This window comes from Schistocerca serialis, unplaced genomic scaffold (assembly GCF_023864345.2).
Source record: "Schistocerca serialis cubense isolate TAMUIC-IGC-003099 unplaced genomic scaffold, iqSchSeri2.2 HiC_scaffold_1406, whole genome shotgun sequence".
NCBI classification, from domain to species: domain Eukaryota; kingdom Metazoa; phylum Arthropoda; class Insecta; order Orthoptera; family Acrididae; genus Schistocerca; species Schistocerca serialis.
In genome coordinates, this window is record NW_026047632.1 from 244,390 (window position 1) to 261,501 (window position 17,112).

At 44.9% G+C, this 17,112-nt stretch overlaps 1 protein-coding gene across 1 annotated transcript in view; it reads left to right on the top strand.

Moving 5' to 3' along the window:
* Window positions 1–772: 772 nt before the first annotated feature.
* Window positions 773–17,112, top strand: part of LOC126442765 (uncharacterized) — a 78,072-nt gene continuing 61,732 nt past the window's right edge. Inside the window, exons 1-2 of the mRNA XM_050090795.1 lie at window positions 773–1,095; window positions 8,580–8,815. Coding sequence (XP_049946752.1) covers window positions 773–1,095; window positions 8,580–8,815 — 559 coding nt within the window. The remainder of the gene's footprint in view (window positions 1,096–8,579; window positions 8,816–17,112) is intronic.

Below are 17,112 nucleotides of genomic sequence, written 5' to 3' on the forward strand. Positions count from 1 at the left end.
GAAGTCACCAGGAAAGGCTCCCACCGGCTGCCGCTCCAGTCCGGAGCGCCCTGCCGCCTGCAGCCCAGCTGCCTCTCGGCCAGCCCGGAGTCTCCTCTCCAGCCCCGCACTGCCAGCTCTGACACCATCGTGAGACTGTATCTGCTCTGGCGTTCTGCAAAGATCTATGAGCATGGGTCCATAAGTCTTATTCCCAATCTCGCCAATCAAACCAGTTAACGATAAGTGTGATTTTCACTTAAATATTACTGTCTGCGCCTAGCCAGGTACATCGCACGTTCCTGTGGTAGCGGTGCTAACTCTGTCAAGCTGGGGCAGAACAGCATGGCTGACATGCGACATTAAATTATTTTGTTGAAAGGGTGTCGAAAATATCGCAAGCGAGCTGTCTCAAGGACTCAGAAATGTAACAGCTGCGATCAGTGTAACCAATTACGTATTGTATACCGAGTGACTCCCCGTGAGATGGGCGAGAGTGCAACGTGGCATTCTCCGCTCTGCTCAGGGCCTCGATGCACGGATCGTCCACACCGATGCTGCAGTCAGAACCTCGGCTCATACGTACTGACGGCACAGTGTCCAGTGTTGTACTGTCGGCGCAGCTCTTCCCGCTCCCTCGTCAAGGGGAGCCGCAGCAGTGGCCGCCGTGCTGACAGTCAGCTGACTTGTTGACCTTTTGCTTGTAAAAGTGTGCAGCACACCTCACGCCGTGTCGATTATCGTTGGCTGCAGCTCTCTTAGCGTTTCAGTAGCTGCTAGTACTGATGTGCATATGAGTAGCCCATGGAAGCTCGTGAGTCACAGTCCAGACCTCGAGGTGACTGAAGAACGTTTTGCAGATTTGTCACCTGAGCTCGCAAAGTGCGACAGCCTGGAGCAGCCGTCCCCCGCGTGGTCAGCTGCGCAGCGCCTGGCAGACCGCCTCAGGGACTCCGGACTGCCGCCGCCGCCAGCAGGTGGTGCGTTGGAGGGAGGGGGGTGCGCCGGCGCCCTGGCGCAGCTCCGCCGCCTCACGTGGGGCGAATCCTTCGAACTCCTCGAGGAGCTCGACTGCCGGATCGCTGGCGACTGTATCGACTCCCGCTGTGTACCGAGGTATGTAGACTACTCGATGCCATTACTACTAACTGTACAACAAATTCTTTCTCCTCTCCTTAAATTTATTCTCAATACTGTCACCTACTTTTCCTATTTTGCGATACTAACTATCTGTCAATAAGGGCACATTTGTGAGACCCAAAGAGGAAACGCGCTAATACCTTCTGCCGCCGCATCTTCTGTTGACACTTTCCACCGAGCAGTCAATGGAATTTGCCTCGTGGCAAACGTCTCTCTCCGCTCGCTGTCTCCGCATATCGCTACAGCAGACAGTAAGTAATCTGATGATGACAGTCAAAGACTGAAAGCGGTAACTAACAATAAAAGCTTTTCATCGAGACTGCTTGCCTTACTAAAATTGAATTTATATTCCTATTTCCCAACCGTATTATCAAAAATCAATAAAAGTATATCGTCGTTTGAGATGACAACAGCTGTAGCTCGATATCGTTGTTAGTTGTAAATTAGTTCAAAAGTGAACAATAAACACTGCAAGTGGCTAAATTAATTACTTTTCGAAACAAGCAATTATAGAGTCAACACCCTGCACCACCGGATTACAGTAATACTCCACAATATTTGCTGTATATACGTAATTAAAATCTCTAACAAGGCAGCAGTCAGCAACAGTAAAATTATGGAAGCCATAGGAATCGAACAGCCAACCAGTGGCACGTCAGATGTTTATTCACACTTTTACCTTGCTTTACTGTTCATTAAACCACGTGGCTATACCTTAGCATTTATATGGGTCATTTTAGTGTTGACTGAGCTTTATGACCTGTTTTCTCTTTTCACACAATAACTTTACACACGTAACTACTTCTTCCAAGGAAGAAAGGTTTATATCTGTTTAAACCTAGGTAAGGATTCGAATAAACATGTGAAGTACAACTAGCTGGTGCATGATTCCCATTCGTTCCATACATCATTAACTTATAGTAAGACAGTCATATGCAAGCCAACTTTTGCTCCAAGCATCATGAAATGGCATCACGGTATTACCGCCTCTAGCCTCGAAGACTTCGTCAACTCGGCGGGGAAGAGAGTTCCGAAAGTTTCTTCAGATACGCAGCATCTGCCCGAGGCCTCCCACTGCTGCATCAGATCCCGCAGAGCTACCAGTGTGTGGGGATGTCGGCTGCCACGTCTCAGCTGCTGTTCCAGACAGTACCGTACAACACCTGCAGCTCTGAGACCGGGTTGTCTAGTGGTCGCCTCGAGGTACTGTAGGGCGCCTGAGTGTTCGTGAAACGGGGAGTGTATGCACGCAGCCCTGGGAACACGACTGTGTGTGTCATCTTCTACAACGCAAGTGACCAGACAATAGGGCAACACTTCGTCACCGAGAATGTTGAAATAAACGTGCTGGTTCAGGTTCACATTAACCTTAGTGACTGAATCCAAGTCACGGCGACAGAAACACCTCTATGACACCATGGAACCACCAGTGGCTTGAACTCCATCCTCTATAGGCCGTCGGTCCCATCGCCACCTCCATAATTTCAGAAGAGGCGAAATCGCGCGACTCGTGTGACGCACCTCCGCCCAGCCACTGTCCGTCTCTGTGTGGTTTGGGCCACTCAAGACGCGCAGCTCTGAGCGTCTGTGTGAGCGACGGCCGCTGACTCCAAATGTCGAGTCTGTGCAGCCGCCTTCGGAACGATTGCTAGGCAGCTGGTTCAGATGGAGCTGCTTTGCCAGGCATTGGCAATTTGCGTCTCGTTTGAAACCGATCGCCAGTGACTTGGAGTGACACTCGTCAACAGCCCTGTCGGCTAGGATCTTTTTACGCCACTGCCTCACATCACTACGAGTGGTTCACCATTCGTTCAGATACTTGGACAGTCCACATTGATAGACCAACAGATCGTGTAACTTTACTAGTGGTGTGGTCGTGGACATGACGAAACGCAAAATTCCTTTCTGCCAATTCTCGACATCTCCACGTCGACGCAGGTGACCGCCCTGATCCCACGCGAGCGACTGGCACGTACACACCCCGATTGTCACCTCACCGTCACCGCTGACGTCAACGGTGGAGCTTCACGTGACCGCCTGGTTCCTCCCCTGCAGCACGGCATCCAGCCCTCCGAAGCGACCTCTGTGCTCAATTAAGTGGAGGCATAGCATTTCGTCTGATGAGATTAGTTCATGCTTTCCAGAAGCTATGCGTTTTGTACACTTTTAACCAACACTTAATTCGTCTATGATAAGCATCAGGTGGGAAATAACTTTGTAGTTGGCGACTTCAAGGACACTTTGTTCGTTTTTAATTTCACTCATAAATGGTGTACCATAATCGGCGGATTACTTTCTTTCTACAAAAGACATATCGTTTTACGATCACCACCCAAGTGTTGTTATTGCTGTTAGAGGCATATGTGTACTGTTCACTGAACATACATAAATTTCCAGTCTTAGTTCCTCATTTGCATATAATGCCATTTTAATATCATAAAGGAAAACGTTCCTGATGTTCTGCAACTACTATTTAGATAATCACGGACTAGGATGTATGTTCTTATGCTGAGATATGATGGGTTGTGATTAAATTCGTAACATCTGCACAACATTGGGAAAATGTTTCCGTTGTGATATTATTTTCGTGCTCTGTCGATCATCGAACGATAATCCATTTACTTAGTTTCATTTTCTGTCAAACATGGTAATGTTTCCGTCATACACACATCAAAAAAAGTTTTGCATCACCCCAGTTCCCAGAACTGCTGAAGATAGACGTTGATTGTGGATATTGTATCACAGTTACAGTCCCTTCGACTGTTCAGAGATGTCACTAAATCCGCCCAAAGACGTAAACAACCGTGCATGAACAGCGCTTATTAGACGGAAGGGATCCGACAGTTCCAGTCGTTCCACCAGGAAGGAGGTACACGGCTGGTGTTGTCTGTAATTCAACCGTGCCTATACGGTCAATACCGCGGTTCGTTCGCGTCCGCATTGTTACTTTGTGCCAGGAAGGGTTCTGAACAGGAGAAGTGTCCACGCTTCTTGGAGTGAACCAAAGCGATGTTGTTCGGACATGGAGGAGATAAACAGAGACAGGAACTGCAAATCACATGCCTCTCTCAGGCCGCCCAAGGGCTACTACTACTTCAGTGGGTAACCGCTACCTACGGATTATGGCTCGGAGAAACCCTTACAGTAACGCCACTATGTTGAATAACGCTTTTCGTGCAGCCACAGGACGTCCTGTTACAACTGAAACTGTGCGCAATCGGCTGCATAATGCGCAACTTCACTCCCGACGTCCGTGGCGGAGTCCATCTTTGCAACCACGACACCGTGCAGCGCGGTACGTGACCCACCAACCAATCTGAGGGATCTACGCCGATTCGCCGTTGAGGAGTGAGACAATCTGGACCAACAGTGCCTTGAAGAACTTGTGGACAGCACGCCACGACGAATACAGGCATGTATTAATGCCAGAGGACGTGCCGCTGGGTATTAGAGGTACCAGTGTGTACAGCATGTGGACCATCACCTCTGAAGGTCTCGCTGTATGGTGGAACAACGTGCAACGTGTGGTTTTCTTGACCAATAAAAAGGGCGGAAATGATGTTTATATTGATATCTATTCCAATTTCTGTACAGGTTCCGGAACTCTCGGAACCGAGGTGATGCAATGTATTCTTTGATGTGTGTATTAAGTAGTGAAATACATCTCAACATATCCATACCTTACTAAGCGAGCTAATAAGATTGCTGAAACGTTGACCTGTCACATTCAAATGGGTAGTTAGATTAGGAAGGAAGACTCTAAAGCAGTAGATGAGTTGTCCTATTCAGGCAGCAACATAATTGTTTGCAGCCGAAGTAGACAGGACATAAAATACAGACTGGCTAGGGCTTGGAAAACATCTCTGGAAAAGAGTAATTGTTTTGCTGTTTAACATAAATTAGACCTTTACGCTGTCATTTCTTAAGGTACTTGTCACGAGTGTAGTCTTGCATGCAAGTGAAACATGGATAGTAAGCAGCTGACACAAGAAGAGAATATGAGGTACTGAGATGTAGTGCTAGAGCAAACTGCTGAAGAATAGGTGTTTAGATGGTTTAATTGATGAGAAGATACTGAATCGAATTAGAGACAGTAAAAAATATGCCACAATTTGACTGAAAGAAGGGATCAGTTGACAGAACACCTCCTGGGACGTCAGCGAATCGTCCGTTTGGTAATGGAGAAGTAGTGTGGGGAGAAAAACTTGTAGAGGGACACCGAGTGATGAGTACAGTAAACAGGTTCAGATGAATGCAGGCCGCAGTAGTGGAGGGGCTCGCACAGGATACTGTAGCATGGAGAGCGGCATCAAACCGGTCTTCGAACTAACAATGACAGCGACAAATAACTGCGACAATTGTAATGATAACAGAAATAACGTTATTTGTCACTAATCTGAAACCTGAATCTTGCTGACAGATGGAAACTGTGTGTCAGGCCGGCACTCAAACCCAGTCCTCCTCCTTCTGCGGACACTTCTCACACCAACTGTAGTATCGAGATATGAACAACAACGTGGGCATTGTCGGTCTGCCTTGATGCAAAATATTTTTGTTGTTCATGTATTTATTTATTCATTGCCCATGTTAGTTTCAGAGACAAACATCGCCATCAATGTAAAACATGCAGAAAATAGCACAGTTATAATACGGTGTAAATCGTTATTACATGTTTACTGTTTGTTTTTTAAATATTGTGTTCTGTGGGTACTTTAATAATACCTTATTTATTATACATTACAGCGTGGTTTTAAGATTCTTGCTGGTGTTTGGGGCATATTTTCTGTGTTTTTCTGTTGCCGTTTTTCTCAACATAAATCATGTCATTTGCAACTGTGTGAGCGACTATTAGTAAACAAATACGAAAACGTGAACTTACGTATGTCAGCGTTATGCAGTTGGGATTACGGTACTGTTGTGGATACAGTTTTGGTGTGTACTAGGTTGTTACATAGTTTCTCGTGTACTCATGTTCGCTGGACGGCTTGCAGCTAGTTCTATACACAGAAAAACATAACCGTCGCACTTCTTTCATAATGCATAACGTTACGCCAACTTGCCGCTGGCGTGTCTCGTGAGAAATGTATCACACGTTGCAAGAAGGTTATGAAAATTTAAGCGCAAGTTCTGACGACTTCCGTTCCTCATTTATGTGTCTCTGTCTGATGGGCGAGTGGTCCTTTTGCAAGTGTGTGCTTTCTGTCGTGTGTCGTGCGTCAGTTCTCTCAGAGCAGTGAAGATTGTGTCGTTGAAAAGTGTTGTTTCTTCGTTTATTACGTTTTTCCCTTCCACTATTGCTTTTTGTATATAATAATTTTCTTCTGTTGTTGTTGGTATAAACAGATAAACTTCTGGGATAGAATAAAATGACCAACCTAAGTGATTACCCAACACAAAGATATCAAAGGAACCCAGAGACATTAATAGAAAGCATCACACGCATCCTCACACAGAACCAGACAAAAAGAATGATACAAAGGAGTCCTAAAGCTCCACTCTTAACAGGCCTCCCAAAGGTCCACAAACTTCTCATTCTAGTCAGGCCAGCGGTGGACTTCAGAGAGACACATGTACACATTCCTAGAGAAAACATACACACACACAAACAACAGAAGTTTCAAAACGCCAGAAGACACAATAGAGAAAATTAACAACATCCCCCCAACAGCAAAACTTGTATCTTCTGACATTACATCCATGTACACACACATACTCACAGAAGAAACTATAAACACTATAGAACAACAGCTAAAGTACAAGAAATTCCCAGAAAGACATATAAATGAAATCTCATCCATTCTTAGTCTAATCACTGAACAAAACTACTTCACTTTCAGCAACAACTTCTGTTTGCAAAAAGAGGGGCTAGCCATGGGATATCCCCTCATTGGGAAATTAGTAGGCATATTCTTGGATCGTATAGATAACACAATATTCAACAACTTTCTAAAACAAGATGAGTACAAAATAATTGACTGGTATCGATACGAGGATGACATAATTGTCTTATAGATGAAACACAAAACAGTTGAAGAGGTACACAGTAGCATCAACACAGTACTACCTCAGTCCCACTTCACAAAGGAAAGAGAAAAAAAAAAACAAGAACCTAAATTTCTTGAATCTTACAGTTACAAGAAACAAGCACCAACATTATTTTTCCATCTTCAGAAAATCCACATCCACAACCACTGCTACCCATATCTCATCCAACCACCATACATGTCAGCTTTGCACCCATGCTCCACAGGATAAATAGAACACGTCTTAAACTGAAGAGCTCAGTTGGTAGAGTGCTTGCTCGCGAAATGCGAAGGTCCCGAGTTCTAGTCTCGGTCCGTCACACAGTTTTAATCTGCCAGGAAGTTTCATATCAGCACACACTCCGCTGTAAAGTGAAAATTTCGCTGTAGAAACACCCCCCAGGCTGTGGCTAACCCATGTCTCCGCAATATCCTTTCTTTCAGGAGTGCTAGTTTCTGCAAGGTTCGCAGGAGAGCTTCTGTGAAGTTTGGAAGGTAGGAGACGAGGTACTGGAGAAATTAAAGCTGTGAGGACGGGGGGTGAGTCGTGCTTGGGTAGCTCAGTTCGCGTGGCCAGCAGTCTGGCTTTAGCTGTCGCCGCGGTCGCACGCTCCCCAAGTTTGCTCCGTGAAGGTTCAGTGTTTACGCCAGTGTTTTCGTGTTTCGTGACTGTTTATCGGCTTTTTGCACGTGAATTAAGTGTTACAAATTAAGCTACTGGTCTTCGTTCATGTCGTCTTTCTACGTAGTGCTGTTGGGATTTCGGCGTTGTCCGAAATTTCTTCGCTGCAGAACACCATGGCAAACTCCGTGAGAAAAAACACCGTGATTTTCACCTTCGACAAGTACACCCGTCCAGTACAGCCCTCTGCACTTGAAATACACGACTGGATTACCGAGTTATTTGGAATTCATCTTGAATCTGTTCATACCATGCAGCTAGACTCATGAATACTGCATTTTTGTTAAGTTTAATGATTCCGTGAGTGTAGACCGCTTTCTGGAAAAATTTGGTTATGAAACGGAATTTATACACCGTGATGGTACTACTGTAAAACTCAGGAATTCCGAGTCTGTAATTAGAAATGTTAGGGTTTTGAATATTCCCATAGAAGTAGACAACTCCAAAATTAAAGATGTCCTTTCAAAGTGTGGGGTTGTCAGGCAAATAGTCAACGAAAGGTGGGCTTCGCATTTCAAGCTGCAGTGCTTTAACGGCATTCGCTCCGTGGAGATGGAAGCGAAGGCAAACATTCCCTCCCACATCGTTGTTAACGGGCACAAGGCGCATGTTATTTACTCAGGGCAAACCCCTACATGTCATGTATGTAACGATTCTGGTCACCTCCGTCAGGACTGCCCTCGCCGTGTTTTTGTGCTAAAAAATAACCTTACGCAACGCCGGAAATTAACATTCAACGATTTGTTGCCAGCCAGTAATACAACAGATGCGGCGGCTGTCGTGGATCCTGTTACTACCTCTGAAAATGTTGCACTTAATGTTAACGACTTTCCATCTTTAAAACCTGCATTAACTGCTGAAATTCCGTCCCGTGACAGCGAGACTCCCACTAAAAAGCGTCCTCTAGAGGACACTGAAAAAAATGTTGATGAGGAATCTTCCAGTGAAACACCCGTTGCCAGAAAGTCGAAGCCAAGTCCTGTTGGAAGTGGTAAAAGGAGATGAAATGCAGGTCGATGTGGCTCCCGCACAAGGAATTATACCGCCACGAACAGATAGTGACGCAGCTCGTAGTGACCTTTCACAGAAATGTGACCCTGAGCCTCAGGTCACAGCTGCAATAACCGCATCGAGTGCACAGCCCATACAGTGCGAACAGTACGAGGAAGTACCAAGTAAACAACCTGCTGGCTCCGAAGCGCAACACCGCGCCGAAGGAGGAAATAAACCAGCATCACCGCCTCGCCAGCAAGACAACGCAACCGACAACACCCCGGAGCCAAACAAATATTGACGACTCGCAAGCCACAGCCGTTGCGCAAGACGGCCACCGTCTGAGGCTGCAACCGAAACCAGGTCTTGCTGTCACGCGTCATCAAGCGAAAGTCACACCAGAGAAGAAAGACGTCAAGAAAAAGAATATTAAATATGAAGTCATCAGGGCCAACACTGACGAGGAGAAAGACCACAGTGACTTATAGCGATGCATTGTCAGGATTTCAGGATAATTTTCTTTTCAAGCACTTTGTTTCAAAGCAGTAAAAATTTTTCTATGAAGTTAGTGCATGTAATGGGCACACAGCTTGTAAAGATCGTGACTTGTAGAGAAGCATGTTGCTGCTATAATCATACCGATTCTCATAGCTTCTTCAGGTATGTCTGTGATGCAAGTTTATATCATTACTACTATTAACATTAATAAAATACAGTCACCCTTCAAATTGGCAGAATCAGAAGATTTCTTGTTCCAGTCTGGGACAGATATCGCGTTGCTACAAGAAGTTGCGATGACGGCATTTCGGATCCCAGGCTTTTTTGGAATTGTCAGTGTTTCTACGCAAGCCATATCGGTACAGCCATTCTTATAAGGGAAGGCATTCCAGTGACTGAAATCGAACGACTAGAATCAGGAAGAGCCGTAGGCATAAAAATTTTGGATATGACCGTGCTTAACCTTAACACCCCATCAGGAAATTCCCATAAATTGGATGGTGCGATGCTTTTTAAGATGAACTAATTTATTTATTGAGGAAAAATCCGTGTTCTCTTATATTAGGTGGACATACAGTGTGTTTCAAAAATGACAGGTATATTTGAAACGGCAATAAAAACTAAACGAGCAGCGATAGAAATACACCGTTTGTTGCAATATGCTTGGGACAACAGTACATTTTCAGGGAGACAAACTTTCGAAATTACAGTAGTTACAATTTTCAACTACAGATGGCGCTGCGGTCTGGGAAACTCTATAGTACGATATTTTCCACATATCCACCATGCGTAGCAATAATATGGCGTAGTCTCTGAATGAAATTACCCGAAACCTTTGACAACGTGTCTGGCGGAATGGCTTCACATGCAGATGAGATGTACTGCTTCAGCTGTTCAATTGTTTCTGGATTCTGGCGGTACACCTGGTCTTTCAAGTGTCCCCACAGAAAGAAGTCACAGGGGTTCATGTCTGGCGAATAGGGAGGCCAATCCACGCCGCCTCATGTATGTTTCGGATAGCCCAAAGCAATCACACGATCATCGAAATATTCATTCAGGAAATTGAAGACGTCGGCCGTGCGATGTGGCCGGGCACCATCTTGCATAAACCACGAGGTGTTCGCAGTGTCGTCTAAGGCAGTTTGTACCGCCACAAATTCACGAAGAATGTCCACATAGCGTGATGCAGTAATCGTTTCGGATCTGAAAAATGGGCCAATGATTCCTTTGGAAGAAATGGCAGCCCAGACCAGTACTTTTTGAGGATGCAGGGACGATGGGACTGCAACATGGGGCTTTTCGGTTCCCCATATGCGCCAGTTTTGTTTATTGACGAAGCCGTCCAGGTAAAAATAAGCTTCGCCAGTAAACCAAATGCTGCCCACATGCATATCGCCGTCATCAATCCTGTGCACTATATCGTTAGCGAATGTCTCTCGTGCAGCAATGGTAGCGGCGCTGAGGGGTTGCCGCGTTTGAATTTTGTATGGATAGAGGTGTAAACTCTGGCGCATGAGACGATACGTGGACGTTGGCGTCATTTGGACCGCAGCTGCAACACGGCAAATGGAAACCCGAGGCCGCTGTTGGATCACCTGCTGCACTAGCTGCGCGTTGCCCTCTGTGGTTGCCGTACGCGGTCGCCCTACCTTTCCAGCACGTTCATCCGTCACGTTCCCAGTCCATTGATATTTTTCAAACAGATCCTTTATTGTATCGCTTTTCGGTCCTTTGGTTACATTAAACCTCCGTTGAAAACTTCGTCTTGTTGCAACAACACTGTGTTCTAGGCGGTGGAATTCCAACACCAGAAAAATCCTCTGTTCTAAGGAATAAACCATGTTGTCTACAGCACACTTGCACGTTGTGAACAGCACAGGCTTACAGCAGAAAGACGACGTACAGAATGGCGCACCCACAGACTGCGTTGTCTTCTATATCTTTCACATCACTTGCAGCGCCATCTGTTGTTGAAAATTGTAACTACTGTAATTTCGAATGTTTGTCCGCCTGAAAATGTACTGTTGTCCCAAGCATATTGCAACAAACGGTGTATTTCTATCGCTGCTCGTTTAGTTTTTATTGCCGTTTCAAATATACCGGTAATTTTTGAAACACCCTGTATTAACTGTGTTTTAAACGAGAAAGATCAACAACCCAATTTCAACTACTCGCCACAGTTAAAAAAGTTAGTAAGGAACTTCAGGACCCGACATCAGTCGAGTTCACGTATATAACCAGCCACTCCCGCAGCAGACTAGATAGAATTTACGTGCCACCACATTTGGAAATTTTTTTATTAAACGTTGAAACAGTTCCCGTGTATTTTAGCGATCACAGTACACTTTTAACTTGCTTTAATTTAAGTGTACAGCCAACCCGTCGATTCTGAGGGCAATGGAATTTGAATATATCTGTCTTAACTGACGAAGAACTGGAACAGGAAATAAGAGTAGCGTGGACTATGTGCCTCCGCACAGCAGACAAGCACCCAACAGTCATTGACTGGTGGACTAGGAGAGCTAAACCAAGGCTGCTGAAAGTTGTCATGCAGTATAGTGTAGCGAGGCGCAGGGAGTTGAGGAATACAATGGAGTTTTATTATAAAGTTATAAGACACTTATATCAAGAGGCACATGATGACGTAATTCGTCTGAATGATATCAAAAAATAAAAGACAAGTTATTAAGCATTAAACAGCAACAGATGGAGGGACTAAAAATTAAATCGAAAGCCACATCAGTAGTAGCTGATGAAACTGCTTCTCTGTATCACTTGGTGCAGCATGCTAAAAACAGACGTCAAACTTTTATTGCTGAGGTCCAGACGCATACTGGTACAAGGCTCACGTGCCAGAAAGAAATACTGGACCAAGTCCACAGGTACTACGACAACTTATATGCCCCTACCACAGTGGACGATGCAGCTCTCGAGGACTTTCTCATTGTTTTAGGTCCACAGTTGTCGGGAACAGAAAACGCTGACATCCTGTCACCTATTACTAAAGATGAAGTGCATGAGGCAGTGCGTAACTCACCTCTCAAAAAATCTCCGGGACTTGGTGGCCTCCCTGTGGATTTTTATGCCCGCTACTGGTGTATAATTGGGGACAAGATCACTTCCATGGCGAATGTGGTCTTGACCGGAAAAGCGGTCCCTGCAGAGTTTAAGGAAAGTAAAATAGTACTGATTCCTAAGAGTAAAGCCAAAACCAACTTTAACAAATTTCGGCCTCTTTCGCTAGTAAATTCTGATTACAAAAAAATTTCGCGTATTATCAACAAAAGACTCCCTGCTTTTTCCAACAAAATATTGAGTCATCATGAGTCTTGTTCTCCTACCAGAAGGGTATTCGAAAGTCTATCTGTATACAGAGACGTCATTGCAATTACGTCAGTGGCAAGTATAAAATCTTTATAGATTTCAACAAAACCTTTGACCGCGTTAGTCATAGATACCTCTTTGCGACGCTGTCAAGAATGACTTTCCACCCTCAGATTGTCAACATGCTAAGAAATATTGCAACAGGTATAAATGCGAAAATAGCAAACAATGGCCAAACCTGTAAACCCATACAGATAAGGCGAGGGGTTCCACAGGGCAATCCCTTATCTATGTTTTTATTTACCGTATCTGTAGAGCCCTTTCTCCGCAGTGTCCACGCAAGATTAACAGGCATAACATTGAGTGTTGGGAAAACCGTCATACGAGCTTATGCTGATGACGTGGGTGTTGTAATAAGGAATAAGGAGACAGTTACACTGGAAAGAGAAATCCAAAAGTATTGTCTAGCGTCGGGAGCGACAACCAATGAAAACAAAAGTAAAATATTGAATCTGCGGGGCCTAGATCACCTCCGACTGGCATGGGCAAAACAAGACAACAAACATAAAACTTTGGGAATAACCTTAATGGCATGTCCGATGAGGATGGCTGCTTTTAACTGGACGGAAGCTAGGAGGAAAGTTCATGGTGCTGTAATGGAGAACATCCATCGAACTGTGGACCAGGTGCAAAAGGTCAGATTCATGAACTCCTGCATTTTGTCTAAAGCGTATTTGACTGCACAGGTATTTCCAATCCCCAAGCTAGTAGCGAAAGGGATCGTGTCCACTTTTACCAATTATTTATGGCGAGGAGACATATTCAGTGTTGGTGCGACTACCGTTATACTGGATGTCAGAAACGGGGGCCTCGGTTTGGTGGACATTCGAAATAAAGCGTCTGCTCTGTTCCTCAAACGGACTTTCCATGTACTCAGAGAACTGTGACGCCCCATAGCCTGCAAGCACCGATTGATGTGCGAAGGATTAATGCCCGTCTGCAGTATGTGAGGAACTTTTTCCTCGAAGCAAGTTACCTTAGTGACGAAATCAGAAGCAACACATGTACCACAGTGCGTGACATCATACTTGAAAGGAAGTTAAATGAGGGCAGAAACAAAATTGAAAAGAAATTCCCTAATTGTGACTGGAAAGCTGTATGGCGGAACATCAACTATGCCGGGCTATCTGCAGACGCTATTTCCGCATGGTACAAAACAGTTAACAGTGTCATCAGCACCAACGAGAGACTGTATGGGATCGGTTTAAACCAGACACACCTTTGTGGAAAATGCCGTCTGGTGGATACACTCATCCACAGATTCACCTGTGGCGGCAGTGTGAATAACTGGAATTGGATCAGGCAACAAAGCGCCTTTCTCACCGATCCTCGACCGAATATATAACGCCATCGTTCCTTCTGAGACCAGACATGACATACTTTCCGAAATTAAAAATGAACGCCATAAGCTGGTTACTGGGAAAATATGTTAGTTATGTCATCAACAAACTTGGGTCGGACAACGAGATAGAATTCCGCGTTTACATGAAGTGTGAATACGCAAATATCAGCACGTATCGCAACCACAAGAAGCACTACGGCAACATGCTGAAGATCATTTTTGAAAGAATGGGTGTCGGTTAAATATGTGGCACCACTACAACACCTTGAACGAGAACGAACAGAAGAAAATTAAAAGTCACTTGTGTTCTTATTGTTATTTACTTCTATGTTACACGAAGAGGTTTTTCAAAATTTTCAGAATTACTCGTGTTCGACTTCCAAAGTATTTGTGTGATTCAAGAAGAATTGTTAAGTTTTTGTCAGTGATCAGTTTCTACTCAGAGAAGAGGTTTCTTTGTCTTTCTTACATCGGAGAATGGGAATTTTGTGTTAAGATTTCTGCACACTTAGTGCTTAGTGCTATGACCCAACTGGGGACATGCAAAAAGGGGTGGGAGGGGTTTGGGCCTCGACGCGCCGGCAGTGCCGTGAAGAGACCCCACTGCTAGTGCGGCGTGTACCACGCCCTGTGACCTTCCTAAAAAAAAAATTAAAAAAAAATGTTTTTAGCGCGCGGGAATAGGATACGGAAGGTCATGGGTTCGCGCGTGGGTGGATGCGGAAAATTTTCTTTTCCTCTTCATAAAAAAAAAAGGAAAAAAAAGTTGATAGAGCACTTGCTCGTGAGAGGCAAAAGTCCCGAGTTCGAGTCTCGGTCCGGCACACAGTTTTACTCTGCCAGGAAGTTTCATATCAGCGCACACTCGGCTGTAGAGTGAAAATTTCATTCTAGAAACATCCCCCAGGCTGTGGGTAAGCCATGTCTCAGCAATATTCTTTCTTCCAGGAGTGCTAGTTCTGCAAGGTTCGCAGGAGAGCTTCTGTGAAGTTCGGAAGGTAGGAGACGAGGTACTGGCGGAATTAAAGCTGTGAGGACGGGGCGCGAGTCGTCCTTTGGTAGCTCAGTTGGTAGAGCACTTGCCTGCGAAAGTCAAAGGTCGCGAGTTCGAGTTTTAATGTGCCAGGAAGTTTCATATCAGCGCACACTCCGTTGTAGAGTGAAAATTTGATTCTAGAAAGAATATATTGTTATATGGGGAAACGTATAATTTTAGAATTGTACATTTGCATTCGAAACGTTCTAAGAAGTATGTATGCGTTAATGGCACATGCTGTTGCTGATGTCCGTGTCTGCTATTTCCAGTTTGGCTGGTATCTCGGTATTGCAGATGACGTGCAGCGACATGAACAACGACATGTGATACTATGGTTTACATGTCTGTTATAACGTTCTGAGCAAAAATAACACATTCCCAAAAATATGCGTATCCCAATGCGATATTTTACTCTTTACTCTGCAGATGAATAAAGGAAACTCGCTGGTGATAATGAAATATGGCTGAAATACGTATCGGTAAAAAGAGAAGAAACCGTGTTTGTTCAAGGTTGAATCTTTTCAAATTTTTGTTCTTAAATCAAAGACGAGATAAAAAAAACCTGAGATTTCATGTAGAGAAATCACCTAAGATAAATACCTACTCACAACATTCCAAGAAGCTGTATGAAGCGAAGAATCTGAGAATACAAGACGGACGCCTGGATGTCGCTCTCGTAGGGCCGGCAAAGACGAGGTCACACTAATTACAGGGCGCACAGGAGCGAAGTGGCCGGGGAGACGGTCCAGTATGTGCTACTGCAGGAAAAACCCTCTACCACGCACTTCGCAGGGGTTTGTAGAGTATGGAAGTGGAAGTTAATTCAGATATTACCAGCATGTTATTTTTACAGCCTTATGACTGAATATTTACTTTCGCACAGGAAAAAATAAATTTCACGAGCTGGGTGACTGACGCAAAAGCGGTAGTGCATGATATGGAAAAATATACTGTCCCAAATAATATATGATCTCAACCACATGCACTCTTATTTATTCTGTAGTTACTGCTTCCATTTCCTTACAGTTTGCATCCTTCAGCTTTACCTTTAGTTGCCCACATTAAAAATGGTGTTACAAGCAATTTGAGTGAGTGAGGCGCAGGAGTTTGAACTTTCTTCGACGTACAAGACTTTATTGTTTAAACGTTTGCAAATCCCGTTAACGTTAGTAACGTCTTCACTCTACGACATTCAGTAAACAGATAACCGAAGATTTCCGCTGCTCGCCTGGCATTGTCCTCGTTGTATACCAGCGTAATTTGATGTTATTCTCAGATACGTACATACTACTCACACAGCTGATCCTATCAGCTGGTCTAATGACATTTCTCAAAATATTGCTGTGTTCTCTGTTATTGTCTCTAGTTGATGGCTCTTGATACTGCTGTATTCCTTGGCAATATTATGCTTTTAATATGTGTTATTCAAATGCGTTGTGTTTTACACGCTTGCTGTTTGTCACTTGTAAAAATGGACATCTTTTTCCTGGAAAATATCAAACGAACATATGTGAAGTATTACATCTTACATCCAACCTATGGCCACCGGTGAAGCCTCAGGAGTTGACTGAATGACTTCGCCGCAGCTGGGTAGGGGCTCATAATCACGGCCGGCCGCGCCGTGCCACAAGTTACGCGTGCAGCGTGTCTGGGCCACGGGCGGCGCGGGCCCGGCCTGCCTGCCGCTCGGCTCCGCTCGGTCCTTCTCGGAGGCGCCCGGAAGAGCGCGGCGCTTCATCCGGCGTCGCGGTGCGGCGTCTTCCGGCCGGCACAAGTCTCTCGAGTTCGGCAGACTCGCGCTGTCAGCGCTGTTTACCCTTCGCTGTGTGATCTCGGTACGATGGAGGTTCACCGGGCCAGTGGCTGTTTGCACGAAGGGGGCAGTCGAGCGATCTACCGTCGCGATTCTTTAAAATGAGTGGCAGTGACAGAAGAGAGCGCAGAGGTTTCTCAATTCATATACGTTACAGGTAGTGCATATCTACTGTGAAACGACATTAGACGTACATATACATGGATGCTCTGCAGATCACAC